This window comes from Populus nigra, chromosome 1 (genome assembly GCF_951802175.1).
Source record: "Populus nigra chromosome 1, ddPopNigr1.1, whole genome shotgun sequence".
Lineage (NCBI taxonomy): Eukaryota > Viridiplantae > Streptophyta > Magnoliopsida > Malpighiales > Salicaceae > Populus > Populus nigra.
The window spans coordinates 17,574,108-17,591,637 of NC_084852.1; the positions used below are offsets into that span (position 1 = coordinate 17,574,108).

At 31.7% G+C, this 17,530-nt stretch overlaps 1 protein-coding gene across 1 annotated transcript; it reads left to right on the plus strand.

The window, feature by feature from the left end:
• Window positions 1-10,823: 10,823 nt before the first annotated feature.
• On the plus strand, window positions 10,824-17,214 carry LOC133703211 (uncharacterized). Its single transcript, XM_062127672.1, has 4 exons — window positions 10,824-11,185; window positions 11,540-12,436; window positions 14,864-15,929; window positions 16,139-17,214. The coding sequence occupies exons 2-4, from the start codon at window positions 12,359-12,361 to the stop codon at window positions 16,651-16,653; spliced, it is 1,659 nt and encodes a 552-aa protein (XP_061983656.1). The 5' UTR covers window positions 10,824-11,185; window positions 11,540-12,358; the 3' UTR covers window positions 16,654-17,214.
• The last annotated feature ends 316 nt before the right edge of the window (window positions 17,215-17,530 follow it).

Consider the following 17,530-nt stretch of genomic DNA (forward strand, 5'->3'; position numbering starts at 1 on the left):
AAACTCCTAAAGATGACTTAATTGAGTGCAGACTTGAAATTAGTAGGAGATTGCATATGTGTATATACTGATTGTAGACCTCACAGAGGCCTGGATTACGAAGGAATACAACAACAAGGCTTCTCTAGACTACTCAGGTTCAGCAGTGACCCATTACCTGAAGCTAACTATGGGATTCAACAAATGTAGGTTATAAAGAATGGTGATATTCAATTCAATTTAGCTCATGTTTGGAAGTGCGACCCAAATGAAATTTTGCTAAAATTTAATTTTTTTTTTAATTTTATATTGTTTTGATGTATTAATATTAAAATTAAAATTAAAAAAATATATTGATGATGGGTTATACCCCATTATTTTGCATTGAGAAAACGAGTGAAGGGATAATACAACGAGGCAGCTGCCCAAAATAGTTTTTAACTGTTTATTTTTTATCCCTAATTGCTTCTTTATTTCAACTAAGGGTGAATATTTTAAAATTTTAGGGTTTGTAAAGTTTAATTTTAGGGTTTTTTTTTATAGTAGGTTTAAATGTTGGTTTAACCAGTTTGGTTTAATTCAGTTCAATCATTTTAAAATTTTAAAAATTAAAATCGAATTGAACTGATTGATTTTTTTTATGCTTTTTAATTTGTTTATTCTATTACTTTTTTCAATTTTTTTATTTAGTCAGTTTTTTTTGTTCGTCTTTAATTTTAACTTTCAACAACACATAACTATTGTTGTGATCAATTTTTTATATATATAAAATAAGAGCTAAAAAGACGTGAAACTTTTGAAATGGTAATCATTTGATGCAATTTCTATATGATGTGCTTGAGATATATATATTCAAAGTTATCTTTGTGCAAGATTCAACTCTTCAGTCCATAGCTGGTACTATAATTGACAGGGCACCGGAAGTGAATCATTGGACGTGTCCTCCTTTCTTCTTTTTTTAAGAAAATAAGATAGCTTTGCATAAATTATGTCCATATATAAATATATCACTTATAATCTTTAATTTTTTATTGTATTTATATTTTTAGAGTATTTTTTATAGAATATTTTTATGTTTTTTATTTTTTTAAAAATATTTATTTAAATATTAGAGAATTCAAATCTCCATTAAATTTTTTTTATATAGATACTAATTATTTGGAGTTTTAGTTAGCTAAGCACCAAGTATAAACTATTAATTATTTTAATTAAAAAAAATTGTTAAGATTAATTAATTATCTGGTCCAAAATAATATTCCCAAACTAGTCGAATTTTGGAGAGATATCACCTGTCAAGTGTTTGGTTCGTTTCAAGTGTGTATCCAAGCCATGACATTCTCGAATCTCCAGTGAATTTGCCAAGATCCACCTCAAACGTTCAAAGCAAGATAACAATGTTAACCACCATAGAATCCATCTCTTCAACTCTCCCTTCCTATTTATAGACCCTGAAGCATATACTGATGGTGATGACAATCTCGTGACAACCCAGCTCGGCAATATTCCTGGGAGGAATCTTGAATCTGAGTTTGAAATCGTGGGATCTTGTACTGGCTTGGTTTGTGCAGTCTTTGACTCTGACAACCACATCATTGTATGGAATCTAGCTACAAGAGACTCCAAGGAATTGCCCGTGCCTAATGGAAAACTTCTAGATGTGGTTATGATTTACGGCTTGATGATTACAAATAGTAAGAGGTTCCATCTCTACTTATACTAACAACAGTTCTAATTATAGAGCTAAAGTAGAGGTCTTGACCTTGAAAAATAATATGTGGAGGACAATTCAGGACCTGGAATCTAGTGTTGTCATTCAGGGTGCAGGCACTTATGCGAATGGGGTTCTGAGTTGGCTAGCTCAAAAGGAAAGTGTACCAAACAAAAAACTTGTGACAGATTCATTTGATCTAAATTCCTGGAGACAGTGCCGGTGCCGGATATAATTAACCATGCTTATTACTTGAGCACCGATTTGAAAGTCTCAAGAGACTGCCTATGCTTGTACACCACTTTTTATGGATCTATCTATTCATCTTATTTTCAAGCATGGATAATGAAGGAACATGGTCCTGAGGCTTCTTGGACTCTTTTGAGCAGGTTTCGCATTGATGAGTTGCCCAGATGTAAATACTGGGTTGATCTAGTATATGTTACAGAGAAAGGCAATGTTTTGATGGAGGGGACATGGTCCTTTATAACCCAAGAGAAGATGCATCTAAGAGATTCACAATTCAACTTTCTACCTTCATAGAAAGTCTTGTTTCTCCTAATGTTTGATGATGGGGTCAGCTGAGGAAACAATGAAATGAAGCAGCTTCTGTACGTAGGTTATATTTTAGTAACCTCCTCCTTTCTTTCTTTGTTTTTCTTCTTTGCTGTTTATTTAATTTCTTTTGAAAGCATATATATGTTGATTATATGTCACAGAACTACATAAATAAATTTAGAATTTCACTGGCAAGGCTCCAAGGACAGAAGGTGAGTCGTATCCTCCTTTCCATGTGGCCATAAGTCTATCATGTTTTTTTTCTTACTAGATTCATCTGAGTTAATTTGTATGTAATATTTCAAGAATTCCAAATAATTTGAGTTCAAGATACTCTCAACTAAGCACTAATAGTCAAACCAGATCAAAACATAGCCTGGGCCCATGAAATATGAAACCATAACTGTTAAACCTAGCCTGACTTCATGGGTTGACTTTGAGAACCTATGGTGTCAAGTTGTTTGAAGAAACATAAATTAGTAAAGCCAATTTGGTAGATATCTTATTCAAGTGAATGACTAGTTACGTGCTTCAGATTTGACTAGCTTATAATTTATAACCAATTCCAACCAATCACCAGTGTCATTCGCTAGGTAGGAATCTCCAAGCATAAAAAATGCAATTCGCATAGAAAGTGGAAGAGATGCAGGTTCCTGCTGATGGATATTTATTTGAGGTTGCCTACATTGGACAGCGTAGAATGAAAACAACAAACAAGACAGAAGTAACCATGCGTAGGTTGCCTGAACTCCCATCTGAAATCAAGAATGATGTTCTCTTGAAACTGCCTGTAAAGTCTCAGGTACGATTTAAATGCGTTTCCAAGACATGATACTCTTCAATTTCTGATCTTGAATTTAACGCTTGAAGTACCAGGTTAAATAATAATGATAATCAGGATATAATCATTAATTTTATGAGTTTAGTTAAGATATGCATAAACTAGTTTAAATATCTACATTAATAAATAATATACATAAAAAGTTTTGTTTCTCCTAACATTGATGATGTGTTGCCCTCACTATTTGCATAATATAGTTTTTTATTATTATTAATATAGGTGTTCGAGTCAGCTAGCGCGTGTTTCAATTAATTTTACAGATTTATATAATTTTTTAATGGCTCTGAGATGTAAATATATATAAAATACGTGAAACTTTTGAGATGGTAATCATTTGATGCAATTTCCATTGCTTTTACCATTCATTTGAAGTTAAATGATCCATGCATATATCTTAAGCACAATATCATATATGATGGCAAATATTCAAAGCTATCTTTGTGCAAGATTCAGCTCTTCAGTCCATAGCTGGTACTATAATTGACAGGGCACCTGAAGTGAAATCATTGGGCGTGCCCTCCTTTCTTTTTTGAAGACAATGAGATAGATTTCCATGAATTGTGGCTGGGAGAGCAATAGAATAGAAAACTCATGTCCTCAATCAAATCTGTACGTGACAAATATTAGCAGCATGGCATATACATCTGGGGAAGGGCTGAATGTTCCCTTTTCAGCTCTACATATTCATATGCCAGTTTTTATTGCATTCCAGCAATGATTGTCAGCTCCAAATCAATGTTGACAGTTTGAGATCTTCTCTCCATTTTCTTGGTGAGACGATATCACGGGGCTGAGAAATATAATAATGATTACTTTTTAAATTATTACTTTTCAAATTATTTTTTATCAGTATATTAAAATAATTTAAAAACATTAAAAATATATTAATTTAAAATAAAATTAAAAATAAAAAAATTTTAAATTTTTTTAAAAGCAATTTTCCATCACAATGTCATACACTGTTAATAGCAAAACTCTTTTAAGAAGAAATTGTCAAATCCAAATAAAAAATTAAACTTAAATTTATATTTCTTTCTGTTAGAATTATTTTTTTTGTTGAGGAGTATTAAGAGTTATTTTTTAAAATATATTTTACTCAGTTATACTTCAAAATAATATATTTTTAATTTTTAATTTAAGATATAAGAAAATGCTAATTAAAACATAATGCTAATTATAATTAAGATAGCTCTCTCGTATCCCTAAATCTTCACCCGTGAAGATATTTTAATAAAAAAAACTCGATCTTAATTGGAGGAATATCCCTTTGGGAACCGAAGACAATCGATTCAATTTTAATTATTTTGCAATTATAGAGCTCGTGACTTATGATGGTTCTCACCAAATTCACTCAAAAAAGAGATTAGATTGGATTAAGTTACATGCCATAAAATGGGAGTGAATTTAGTTAAATAACACAGTTTTACCATTTTGCTTTTTAAAATCATGATATTTATTAAATGTAAATTCGCCAATATTTTTACTAAGCACGACATAATTAAATTGTATGATCAATTTAAATCAAATGTCGATTCCCTAATATTTTTTTTTGTATCAATTGCTCAATTTACCTCCTATGAATCAATTTTAGAAATAGTTTAGGAATGCGGTCTAACTCGTGTTTTTAAAAATTATGAAAATTTTTTTTGTTTAAAATTAATATTTTATTGTTTTTGAATTGTTTTGATACAGTGATATCAAAAATAATTTTAAAAAAATAAAAAAATATTATTGTGATGTATTTCCGAGCAAAAGACATTTTAAAAAACAACCGCAATCACACTCATGATTGTACTTAGCTTTTCCTCCAGTCTAGTGTATGTGTGTGTCTATATATATATATAGCTTTATTAGCAATTTAACTCGTGATTTGTTATGGGTCAAATATTTTGTTTTCTAACAAAAAAAATTTACATATAAGTTTTTCAACATTTTTTTTACATAAAAATATCAAGTATAAATTGAAAAGCTTATGCACGCATCTAATTACATAAATCAAGAATTATTTGTGTCAATAAAAAAAAGTCATTAACAATAACTAAATACATGTATGAAAAAGTCGAAAGACAGATGTAGATCAAAATATTTAATATCGCAACACGATATGTTTACTCGATTGTATTTAATGACACTACTTATTAAAATTATTTTATTATTTAATCAAATGATAGTAGAAGTAGACACGCACATAAAATTGATTGAATAAATTCAAAGGGAAAAATATATATCATAACATTGCGCTTATTAGGAATACTATCTAAAAATAAATATTTTTCATTTATAAAAACAAAGTTCAATTATGTAAAACATAACAAAAAATATAGATGAATTTGAAAAACATATTCAAAAACTAAATACATACAAAATACTTAAAAAAACAATCATTATTTTAAAAAATACTAAACACAAAAATAAAAAGTTAGGGAGAAGGGATATTACTTTAAATATAAATTAAAAAACATATTTAAAAAAACATGATTTTTTTTAAAGCCAAAATTAAAAAAAAAAAAAAAAAGAGGCCAGACGCCACTAGGTTTGGCAAGTCAAGCCAGCGTCTGGTCCGTTTTTTAAAAAATATAAATGCAACAGATGACATGTTGTCCACCTCAATGTCTTCTAGAGAAAAATAAGTTAGACGATGCGTCACCTGACTTAGCCCAAATTCCAGCCATTATAGTGGCCGTAAAATTGAGGTTGAATATTTTATATCTAAAAACTTATTTTTGATCTAGAACGTCTAGAAAATATCTTAGAAATCTTGATAAATCCATCCATAACCTCAAAAAACCCATGAAACCATCCTAAAACATGAAAATAAAAATCTTCTGAGTGTCAGATCTTTTTTTTTAGGCACTCTCAAGGTAAAGAAAAACACATATATTGAACTCCTCTCATCATATGAAATTATTTGACACAAAAATTGACTATTTTGATAGCCTTAATTAGTGCCAACAATATTTTCTCTCTTTCTACCATCGAAATTCAGCGATTTATCTCTCATCTCTCGACTAGAAAATAACAAAAATGAACTTTGTTCCAAAATTAAATTGAGAAAATATTGAAGCATCATGTATGTATAATTTATAAATTTTGAGAACTAAATTAAACTTTTTGTGTGAACTTTGAAACCGTTACTTATTTTTTTAGTTTTTTATATTTTGATCCCTTGTCTTTTAATTTTATAAATCTAATTTAATTGTCCTCGTATTTGGCCATAAAAGAATACAATCATGCAAAAAATAATAATTAAGGATTAAATTCAAAAAATATAAAATTTTAAATAATAGATTTACAGTGAAATATGAGACGGTGAATAGTGCACATATGTACAATGTTTTGGCCATATCTTTTAATTTTTTATAAATTATCATTAACAATATCATTTATAGCCATACAAAAAAAAAACAGGGTGTAATATATTTTTATAAAAATATTTTATAATTAAAAACACATAAAATTAATGATTTTTTATTTTTTTATATTAGTATGTCAGAATTATAAAAACAGATTACTTAAAAAAATATTAATTTAATTTTTATTAAGATAAAAAATAATTTAAAAAACAAATTAGATCATATCATTAAAAAAAAATCTTAATCTTAATGATGTAAAACTTTTCTTAGGGAAAGGAATTTTGGACTCGAAGAAAGATTTTCCTTTTACTTTCCCATTAGGGCAAAACATGCCAGGCAACCGTGCTCCTTGTGCGTGCTCCAGTATAAAAGATACCATTGGCAGAAGACTCGTGTCATGGAATGGATGGATTATCTTCTTTTGCAGGTTGTGATATGATGACACGTGTATGGACAGATAGATGCTTTGATAGGCTAGGGAGGTGCCACGTGCTGATGATGATTGGTACGGTGTGACAAATGGGACCTACCCACGTGCTCCTAGCTTAATGGCTTCTTAGTGTAAAACTCTTCTATTATTGAGCTTGTGTCAACCACGCGTTGTAAATAGCGCGTGCAATTGCTCTCAACCCAAACAAAGAGCATCAAAATCAAATTTCCTGCTGCTTGATCACTCATTGCTCTAGTGTGCAAGACAATGATTATGCATAAATATGTTCAAAAAGTTTTTATTAAAAAGAAATTGAAGTACGGTATTTTCAACCTAATTATGCATGGTGGCAATAAATTTACTTTTTTAATTATCTCAAAGATATATCATTATTTGAAAAAATATATCATTATTTTATTTTTATTTTTTATTTTAAAGAGTTCAAATAATAGAGACAACAAAATTGAATATGTCCATTTTGATAAGTTGGATAAGAAATTTTCAACTAAATAAGTATTTGAAAACACAGTAGTACCCGTGTTTTTAAAAAATTTAAATTTTTTTGTTAAAAATTAATTTTTTTATATGTTTTGGATCGTTTTCATGTATTGACATCAAAAATAATTTTAAAAAAATAAAAAAAATTATTTTGATGTATTTCGACACGAAAAGCATTTTGAAAAGCAACCGCAATCATATTTCTAAACACACTTTAATAAAGAGATTGTGACAATTTTTTCTAAGTTATTAAAAATAAAGTAATTCACATTATTAAGGATGTAATAAAATGAGTGAAAACTAGCTTATGATTGAGCTACCAACCTTGTATGAAATTATTAAGTGGTAACCTTGTAAGCATATCCCACTCGGCTTATTTTGAGAAAGTTTTAAACTAGAGCTTGATATAATCTTTGAAATATCATCATCGATTTGAATCTACAAGTTAGATGTGGATTGTCTTGATAATTTAATGATTTTTTTTCCCGTATCAAGATGATTCATGATCTCATCCTTGCAAATTATTGAAAAACCTACGAATAAGACAACTCATGGAATTTAAATATATTAGTTTTAATATAATGTTTTTTTAAATTATAAATATGATAAAATCATATTTAAAATCTATTTAATTTTTTTTTAAAAAATAGAATCAAGTTTTCATAAATAATTTATTATTATTATTATTATATCATATACATAACAATTGAAAAAAAAAGAATTCAAATAAAAATTTATAATAGTGTTTAAGAATCGTGTTAAAAATAAAGAGTATGTAAATCTGAATTTTTTTTTATTAGGGTGATAAAGAAAACCCAAAGAAAACAAAAGAAAAATGAAAAAGTAGAAAAAGGGTCGTGCCCGCTCGCCTGTCCCGCTTCATTTATATCATCCGCCCCTAATTAAAAAAAAGTAATAAATGATCTTTCATTGTCACAATTAAAATGATATTTGCGCTTCCATATAGATAATAATTGAGAAAAATATTATTAGAATTCAAATAAAAATTATAATCGTATTTAAAAATTATGTTAAAAATAAAGAGTAAACAAAATGAATCTGGTAAATTTTTGTTGGAGTGAAAAAAAATCCAAAGAAAACAAAGGAAAAAATTAAAACAAAAATAGAAAAAGACTAGGCGCGGCTTCATTTATGTTGTCCATCCCTTATTTTTATATATATAAAAAAGTAACAAATGACATGTTATCTATCACAATTGAGATAATTATAGTTTTTAGACTCGGCCCAGTCAAAGACCCGGGTTCCAGGTTTTGACCGAGTCACCGGGTTACTTGGGTTAATTATTTTTTTTAAAATCAAACAACATCTTTTTTAGCAAAAAAAAGTCAACGGGTTGTAACCGAGTTTTTGATTAGATCACCGGGTCACACCGTGTTTTTTCTTTTCTTATTTTTTCTTCAACCCGGCCCGGTTATATCCTCGAGTTAACCCACCAGGCCGGGTTTCTAAACTATAAAGATAACATTTGTGTCCACTAATGCTAACCAACTCAGCTACGATGCAAAATTGATATAACACAATTTAAGAAATATATTAAGGTGTTTTATTGTTCATGTAAACAATAAAACATTTTAAGAAATTGGTTGAAGCTATAATCTGTTTTATCTCTTAAAAAAGTTAATTGAATAAAATTGAACTCTAATATATTTATATATAGTTTCAAGATAGTAGAAAACTATATTTGATATGAATTGGATTTAATCTTGCACAATTATTAAGGTGATGTTTGTTTACTATTTTAAGATTTTTTTAAAAATTGATAACAAGAGCAGATGAAACATGTTTCTTTGCATTTCATGTAGTAAAAAAATTTATTTAAAAAATATTATAAATATAAATTTATTTTATATTTTTATCCTTGACTTTTCAATCAAGTATATTTTTATATTTTTTTATATAATTTTTTATGTTTTGAAACAATAATCAAATACAACCTATGTTACGTTACATTATATCGTAATCTAAAACATGTTTTTTTGTCTAACTTGAAACATTTATTAATTTCATTTTTCTTCATTTCTGTCAAACAAATGACTTGAAAATTCATCAATGTTTTTTTTTAGAACCATTATCATTATTTTTCGAGGTGTTGATTAAGATGGTATAAGGACTTGCTCATATTATCCTATAATATTTAAATTTTAAATAACACTATATTTTTTTTATATATATAAGTGTATTGTGGACATATCTTATACTTAATAAAAAAAAATTCTATATATAAAACATTAACTCGTAAATATCATATGATGATTGTCCTAACTCATTTTTTACTCCTAATTTTTCCAGCACGACAATTTTCATAACCTATTTTTTACCTCCTAATTTTTTCATGTATTTTTAAAATATGTTTTCAAAGTAAATAATAAAAAAGAAGAAGAATAACTAGTTTAGGAAGCGAACTGAGAAGAAAAGGAGAACAAAGGGACTAATGTGAGATCAAACAATTGGAAAATTATTGGAAGATATCATACACATTAAAAAGATCTCTCATCTCAAACCGTCACTGATACATGTATTGTTTCTACCATTTTCCCAGAACTATTTTTGTCATGCTCTAGCCGACTCCAATGACTCATAAAGGTCAATTCTAGTCCCATTTATGATTTATTTATTGTTTGAATAATTTATTGATTTGTTCTATAGAATAACAAATCGCAAATGTATGTTGATGTGCATGTTGTTTTGAACAAATTTACAGTGTATTCATGATTTTTTTTTCTTTTCATGTTCAATAACGATTGCTTATATATATATATATATATATATATATATATATATATATATTTAGTTTAACGTGGGTGTTCGGGTTAGCTTGCGTGCATCTCGATTAATTCTACTGGCCCTGAAGTTAACGACGATGTAAGCCTCCAGTGGTCATCATATGAGCAACCACAAGACTCGAACCTGAGATTATAGAGGGAATAAATCTCTTGATCTCAAACTCCTATCACTAAGACACTGTTTAGATGGTTACCTTTGATGTTTGATGAATGTGTGTGTAGTTTAATCAAATCTTAACATGGATGCATAATAAGTATTCCAATAATCACTTCAACAAGATATACTAGGTAATGAACGGTTCCAATCAGATGATAGATTTGAGAAAGTGGCTGAACAATAATTTTTAAAAATTTTAATTTTTTTATTTAAAATTATTTTTAATACATTAATATTAAAAATAAAAAATATTATTTTAATATATTTTTAAAAAACCACAACATTCATACTTGCTGACAGGTGGAAGTGATCACATGGTTTAGAAACTAGGAATTCTTCACGTGAAAGGTTTCTAGCCTACAATCGCAACAAGATCCTGTATCATCTTTAAAAACAATCCCATAAAATGGAGTCCACATGCAATGCAAGAAACATTCTCAATATAGGTGCGTAAATTCAAGATAGACAACTAGAGCGTGAGCAAAAATATTTGGAAGAAGAGTTGAGGAAAATACATCCTCTCAAAGCAATTCTCTCTCTTTCTTTGTCACACACAAGTGAGAGAGAGAGAGAGAGAGAGAGAGAGAGAGAGTCACAAAATTATATGGACCTAAGTCCCCCTTCCCGTTACGTTTTTTCCTTTGCTGTCTGTTCTCTTTCTCTCTCGCGTGTTACTTCCGAAGACAAATAAAAGAAACCCCTTTCCGAGAAGAACAATAGCAAAAACAGAGAAAAAAAACTAAGCAGAACACGAAAAAAGATCAAGGCTTGTTGTTGTTTCAGCTCAAGATACTCAATAAAGAAAGGGAAAGATCTTGTTCCTCTACAATAATATTCTGTTTGTTGTAGCGGACAAGGTAATCTGATTAGATGGATTTATTGATTTTGAGACAACCCTTTATTTTCTTGGTCTAAATTGCGTGTTATTTGTTTTCTTCAAGTTTACTCTTTGAATCAAGCTTTCTTTTTGGCTTTTGATTGATACCCATTTACACTTAGGTACTAATAAGAAAAGGGTCTCTCTTGTATTCCCTTTATTCTTTATATATTCTACAAGTTTCTTTGTTTCTTTGTTTTCTTTGGAGCTGAATTTAAGGGTTTTTTTGGGGGTTTGAGAACTGGATTTTATGTGCTTATTGGTCTATTCTTGTTAGGGTTTTGCCGGATCGTAATTGGGAACTTATTGAATTTCTTTATCTTGGACTGATTAGGGTTTTTGATTCAAGAGCACAGCAGGAAATGAGCTGTCTTTCAAGTGATTGGAGTTGTGGATTGGACAATTTTTGCTTGTCGCAAATTTGAGATTGCATGGAGTGGTATTGTTGAGCATTGCTTGTTTTTGGGGCATGGAAGAAGATTGTACATTTAGGATTGTTTGGCAGTGATCAATAATTTGTGTTTCTGTTGTCTTGGAGGGTAAGGGATTCTGGGCTTTGGATATTTCGTGCTTGATCTTGAACTTGGGAATGATTTGTGTACCAGGGTTTGGTTTTAAGGGAAAGGAGGTGATGATTCTTTGTTGGCACAGAAGACATCATAGAAGATCAGATTGTAGTGGGCAATTTTCATTTCTCAAGAAACCTTTTGGTTTAACATAATTTGAGTATAGTTCTTCGTCAAGAAGGAAAACTTCTCAAAGTTATTGCAACTGAGTTTTTGTTGAACTATTGCAGTATAGTGTAGTATAATAGCAGATTCAACCGAGCAGATTAGTTTTGAGCTTGGCTATTGAAGTTAATTGTTTTTAACGGCAAAGTACTGCATTGAAATTAATTTCCTGTGAATTCCGTCTCACTGGTGTGTGCATTACTGTGAAGGGAATTTTGGTGGGTTTGGAACTCGTGGCTGTTGGATGTGATATACGAGTTCATGGAGAAGTGTTGAAGCTGGAAATGAATGTGGGGACATGGTGCATGGACAGGAGCATAGTTACTGGTCCATTCCCTTTTCGGAACAGTGCTACTGGAAAGTAATTCAATCATTTTCTTTGGTGAAAGGCATTGCTGTTTTGTGTTTTGGGTTTCTGTTCAATGTCGCGTTGCTTTCCCTTCCCACCACCAGGATATGAAAAGAAGGCCAGGAGTGACGATGTTGATTTACTAAAGAAGGTTAACGCTTGCCTTTCACTGAATGACATTGCATAATCAGCACAATATTTATTATATCCACCAAAAGGAATTCTATTCTGATTTGCTTTCAATCGAAACAATCCAATGAGAACCATTTTGTTTTTCCATTGGTATTAAATACTTAAGAGTCTTTGCTGTCTTGTCTTGGATTTAATTACTCTTAGACTTGTCACTTAATAGTTTTACTGAGGATACAGAAACAATATTCCTTTCTGAATGAAGCACATTCATTTTCGTACACTGTGTAAACTAAGATAAGATCTTAGTTGTATGTGAACAAAGAATTCTACTGTTTGTTTGGAGCTAAAAGGTCTTGTTGGATGAGATGACAAAGTGGCATTTACCTGCTACAGATAGTTGTGGTTACATGCTTCTGATAAATTGATTGATTCTTGTTTTATTTGTTATTTTTAAGCTCAGTCTGGATTTTGTCTCCTTGTTTGTGCTGTAGATTTTTTTGGTCATGTACACCAGGTTGATTTATTGGCTCACAATTCTATTTGTAGTTTTTTAATTTGTCTGGCCATTGCCTTCTCAGCTATGTTATTGGAGTATTAAGCATCCTTAGTGTGGTATTTGCAGAAATTTCTTGCATCAGAAATCAGGAAGAAGTCCTGGTATTTTTTCTTCTATGAATCTGACCCCTGATTGTTATGATGTTTTCTACAAGAATTTTTTATTTGTATTATTAGCTCAGACAAGCATATTAATTATGGAAAGACTATGGAATTGCGTTCCATTTTTTTTAAAAAAATCTTTAATGCAGTGCAGTAAAGGAAAGCTTTGTTCTCAAAAACTTGGAACTTATAATGCACCTTTTTATTTGTCATCTTAATCAATGGAAAGCCTTTTTTTTGTGCCACTAATTTGAACGAATAGAGAGTTTTGAGAATGGTTGTTCACTGTTTTGCTTTGGTAAACATTCTTGGGTAAATCCTAGGTTAAGTCCTGTTTCTCTGACTCCTATGTGGAAAGTTTCATGTCTATATAATAGAGATTCTTACAAGCTGAAAATATATAATTAATATGAGATAAAAACACACTTTCTTGTGTTGGCTCCAATTAAAATGTTCCTTTAGTGTCTGCTTTTTGTTTGCATCTGTTTACCCTGGAAAGTGCAATGAATTAACCGGCCTTAAATAAGGAATTAAGTGGTGGTTTTTAACAATTTTGTGCTTGGTGTTTGAGATCACGCACAAATCTTTGGTTTTCTGCAATTCCTGTTTTAGTGAATTCCAATTGAAAGGGTAGAATTAATTATATCTATCTGTAATTTCTACTCGAAATTAGGGGAGATGAAGTTTGTGGGTCTACAAGTGAATTTGTGTCCATTTTGGTGGCCTCTTTTACTTTGAACTGTCTCTTGCAGGCTTGCAACAATGTTGCTTCTCAGATTTGCTTATGCTAGAAAAATTATTTGATGAATGGAAAGGCTGAATGTTTAGCTTTTTTTTTGGTGTAGATTTTACAGGGTAGATGTTCTGAGTCCTTTTTATATTTCCCTATCAGTATGATGCTACTCCAGAAACAGAGCAGTTTATTTTCTCGCTCATATTTGGTGTTGGTGGCCATTTATATCACATCACGTTTTATGATTTTACTATTTTAGTTTCATATTTGGGGTGCAAAGAGATTTTATAGTTCTAGAATACCTGTTCAGAAATGTAAGGTTGCAAGTATTGGGGCTAGATTGCAGATAAGTGTACTTTGCTTCAAATATCAGGGATCATGTCCATTGCACAAGTATGGCATAACTCATGTTCTGCATAAGCTTTTTTGTTCGGGGTTGTAATGATACTATTCCATCTGATGGTTGCCAACTTTTATTACGTGGAAAGAAATGGAAAGATGCCATTATAACTCTATATTTGAGCTGCTTTGTGGGCTTTGTGGAAAGGATGGGAATATCTTTGCCTGGGAGAGCAGGTTTTTATTTGAGGCAGATAAGATGGTTAGAATTTTGAACTTGCAGTCAATAGAGTTTCCCTGTCCTTGGCCGCAACTTCTTAGAGGTCTTGGAAGAAGGAATTGTTTGGGTGGGTGGGCTATTTCTGGCATTTCTGTCTACAGGGGTATTACTTGCTCCTGGATGCTGTTTCTTATCTCTTTCACCTCTCTGACCTATTTTCTTGTATGATTTTCATTGTGATGAATTTGGCAATGATAAATGAATGAGTTATAATTTAGGCACACAGGCGGTACCTGGCATTCTCCTTGTTTCATGGATGATGCTTAGAGCAGGCTTCCATGTCAAAGTTTTGATTTGTCTTGTTTGCATTTTGTTCTCAAGTTTTGGGTAGTAAAAGGGTTGACTATATTTTACATGATTTACCTATGTGATGGATTCCTGTCTTTCTCTGATTCTCTTGAGATGAATGATTTCATATCACTTTCCATAATTTTCAGGAGAAGGAGAGAGAGAAGAAGCCCAAGAAGGAGAAGAAAGATAAAGAGAAGAGAGAAGATAAAGAAAAGAGGGAGAAAGATAGGAGTGATGGAAAGCATAGGGATAAGAAAGACAAAAAGGAAAAGCATAGAGAGAAAAAGGAGAAGGATAGAGAAAAAAGTAGCGCATCAGATGAAAAGAGACTTCCGGGGCAAGCTAAGCTTGACAATGGAGGAGATAAAGCCTCAGGTGAAAGGAAACTTCCTGGGCAATCAAAGCATATCAATGGAGATAAAGCCTTGGATGGCAGGAAATTTCCAGAGAAATCTGAGGGTAATGGTGGAGAGATTAGTGCTCAGAAAGGTAAGGAAAGGGATGGGGAGAAGAATAGCATCTCTGGTGAGAAGAAATTTGCTGGGCAATTTTCAGGTTACAATGGTCAGAAGCTCATTCAAATTAACAGCAATTTATCTCACCATACTAGGGATTCTAAATTTGTACAAGAGCTGGGAAAGAGAGCCAGAGATGAAGACAAAAACCAGTTCTTTGAGAGGTTTCCTGGTAAAGATGCAAAAGGGGATGAGGGAATGGTCAGACTGGTGGCGAAAGCCCCTAGCAATTGGGTTGATGGAAAAGAAAAGAACAAGAGAGATGATGATGGAAACATGGATGGTCAAGGAATCAGGGATGAAGCAAGATTTAATGGCAGTACTCAGAGCCTTTCTGCAACATTTCAAGCTAGATGTGATGAGACGCCAAGACCACTGGAGAAAGACATTGAGAAGATGGAAGGGAAGGATAAGTCCAAACAAAAGGAAAGCAATCATAAACGCAAGTATAAAGAGAAAAAAGGCAAAGAGAAGGATAAAGTCAGGGATAAGGAGAAGAAAAGGGAGGAGAAACCAAAGGAGAAAAGTGAGCATAAGAAGAAAGAGCAAGATAAATTGAAGGAAAGTGGTAGGTCTGATGCTGTAGCTAATAATACTGTAAAACCCTCTCATCTTCCGAAGGAGATCACTAATAGTGCTGTTCATGAAGTAAATATCAAGAAACGAAAGGACTCAGACACAAATGGATTTTTGCATGGTGAGTCAAATTCAAATGACTATTGTTGAAACCTTGTCTACAAATGTTTCTTTTAATCCCGTTTCTCATATTCAAGGTGTAGATTTTCAAGTTCTGATATTGATTGATCAGAAATGCCTTCACAGAGATTAACCACTTGTGCAGCAAGTCCAGACTCCACATACTTTTTTAAGTTGATGCATCTGCTTCCATTTTGTTTTCCATTGCAGCTAATGATATTAAGCCGGATAAGTTGCCAAGACCTGCTTCGTCCTTGACTCTATCAGCTGAGAATGGAAGGATGTTGGGAACTTGCCAAAATCCCACTGCAGCTATACAAGGTAAGCAGGAGGCTGTCAATAATGATAAGGTGGATAATAAAGGACACAAGATAAATGGTTTGATAGAAGCTCAAGCTCTGTCAATCTCCTCAACAACTCAGCCGCTATCTATCTCTTTAAGGAAGCCGTTGCATTCAACTGCACTAACGGATCAAATAGCTGAAGTGTCTAAGAAACAAACCCATCCAGATTCCAAGTATCTGCCTTATGTGCTTACAGTGCCCAAAATGGAAGATTGTTCTGATTTCGAGGACCAAGAATGGCTATTTCAGAGCACCAATTCCCAAGCAAAGAAGCCCAAGGTTGGATTTTCAGGGGTCGACGAGACACCACCGGTGTGGTCAGAAGCTCTACACTTTGAGTGGGCTGATGTTTATGCGCTGCCATACGTGATTCCCTATTGATGATTTCAGCAATTGGACATGGTTGACAATCCGGAACAATCTAATGTCTTGGACCCTCCGTAGAACCACATCGAGGAGAGGTATGGCAACATTTGGGCATTGGGTTGGTTATTCGATTCTCAAGCTGCATTTTTCTGATTCCTTGGACAGTTTGGTCTGCAACTGCCAGAGTATCGAGGCAGTAGTGGTGTGCATTCTTTAACTGCCTGAGTTTTGAAAAGGTGGTGAATGCAAGCTAATGATCTCAGACACTTCATTGCATACCGGAGCGAGCACGAATAGAAAGGTATTGTTGAAGGGCAGGTTTTTCCTCCTTCCTTCCGGCACAGTATCACTAATTCATTCAGAAAAAGTAATTGAGCAGGGTTGCTTGGAAGAGATGCACAAGCCTGTGCAATTTTATTCTATTTGCCTTTAGCCAAAGCTCTTTCCAGTTGAAAAATGTAAGAGGAAATGGCTGTGGTCTTGGCGACTCCACAAAAATTTTGATTTGTAACATACGATTACGAGGCTTAATTTACAGAAAATATTATATAGAAGAAAAGTAGTAGCATTCATTTATTCACCACTTTCAATTTTTTTTCTTGCCAAGTCTCCTGCCTCGTTTTGGTCTCTGCTTTATGATTGATCGTCTTTTCATTGTTTTGTGCTTCTAAAATTGTTTCTTGGATAAATTTTATCACGGTATATTTTTTATGGCTTAGAAAATTTGTTCAATATTTGAGGTGAAAATGAATATGCCTTATTAATTTATAGTCTTAATATTCGAATAAATAAATAAGAGATTATTTCTCCCTAACGATCAACTATTTCTTCTTGTGCTTTCATCCTTGCAATGGCATGGGATTTTACTACTAAAATTTATGTAAGATTTTAA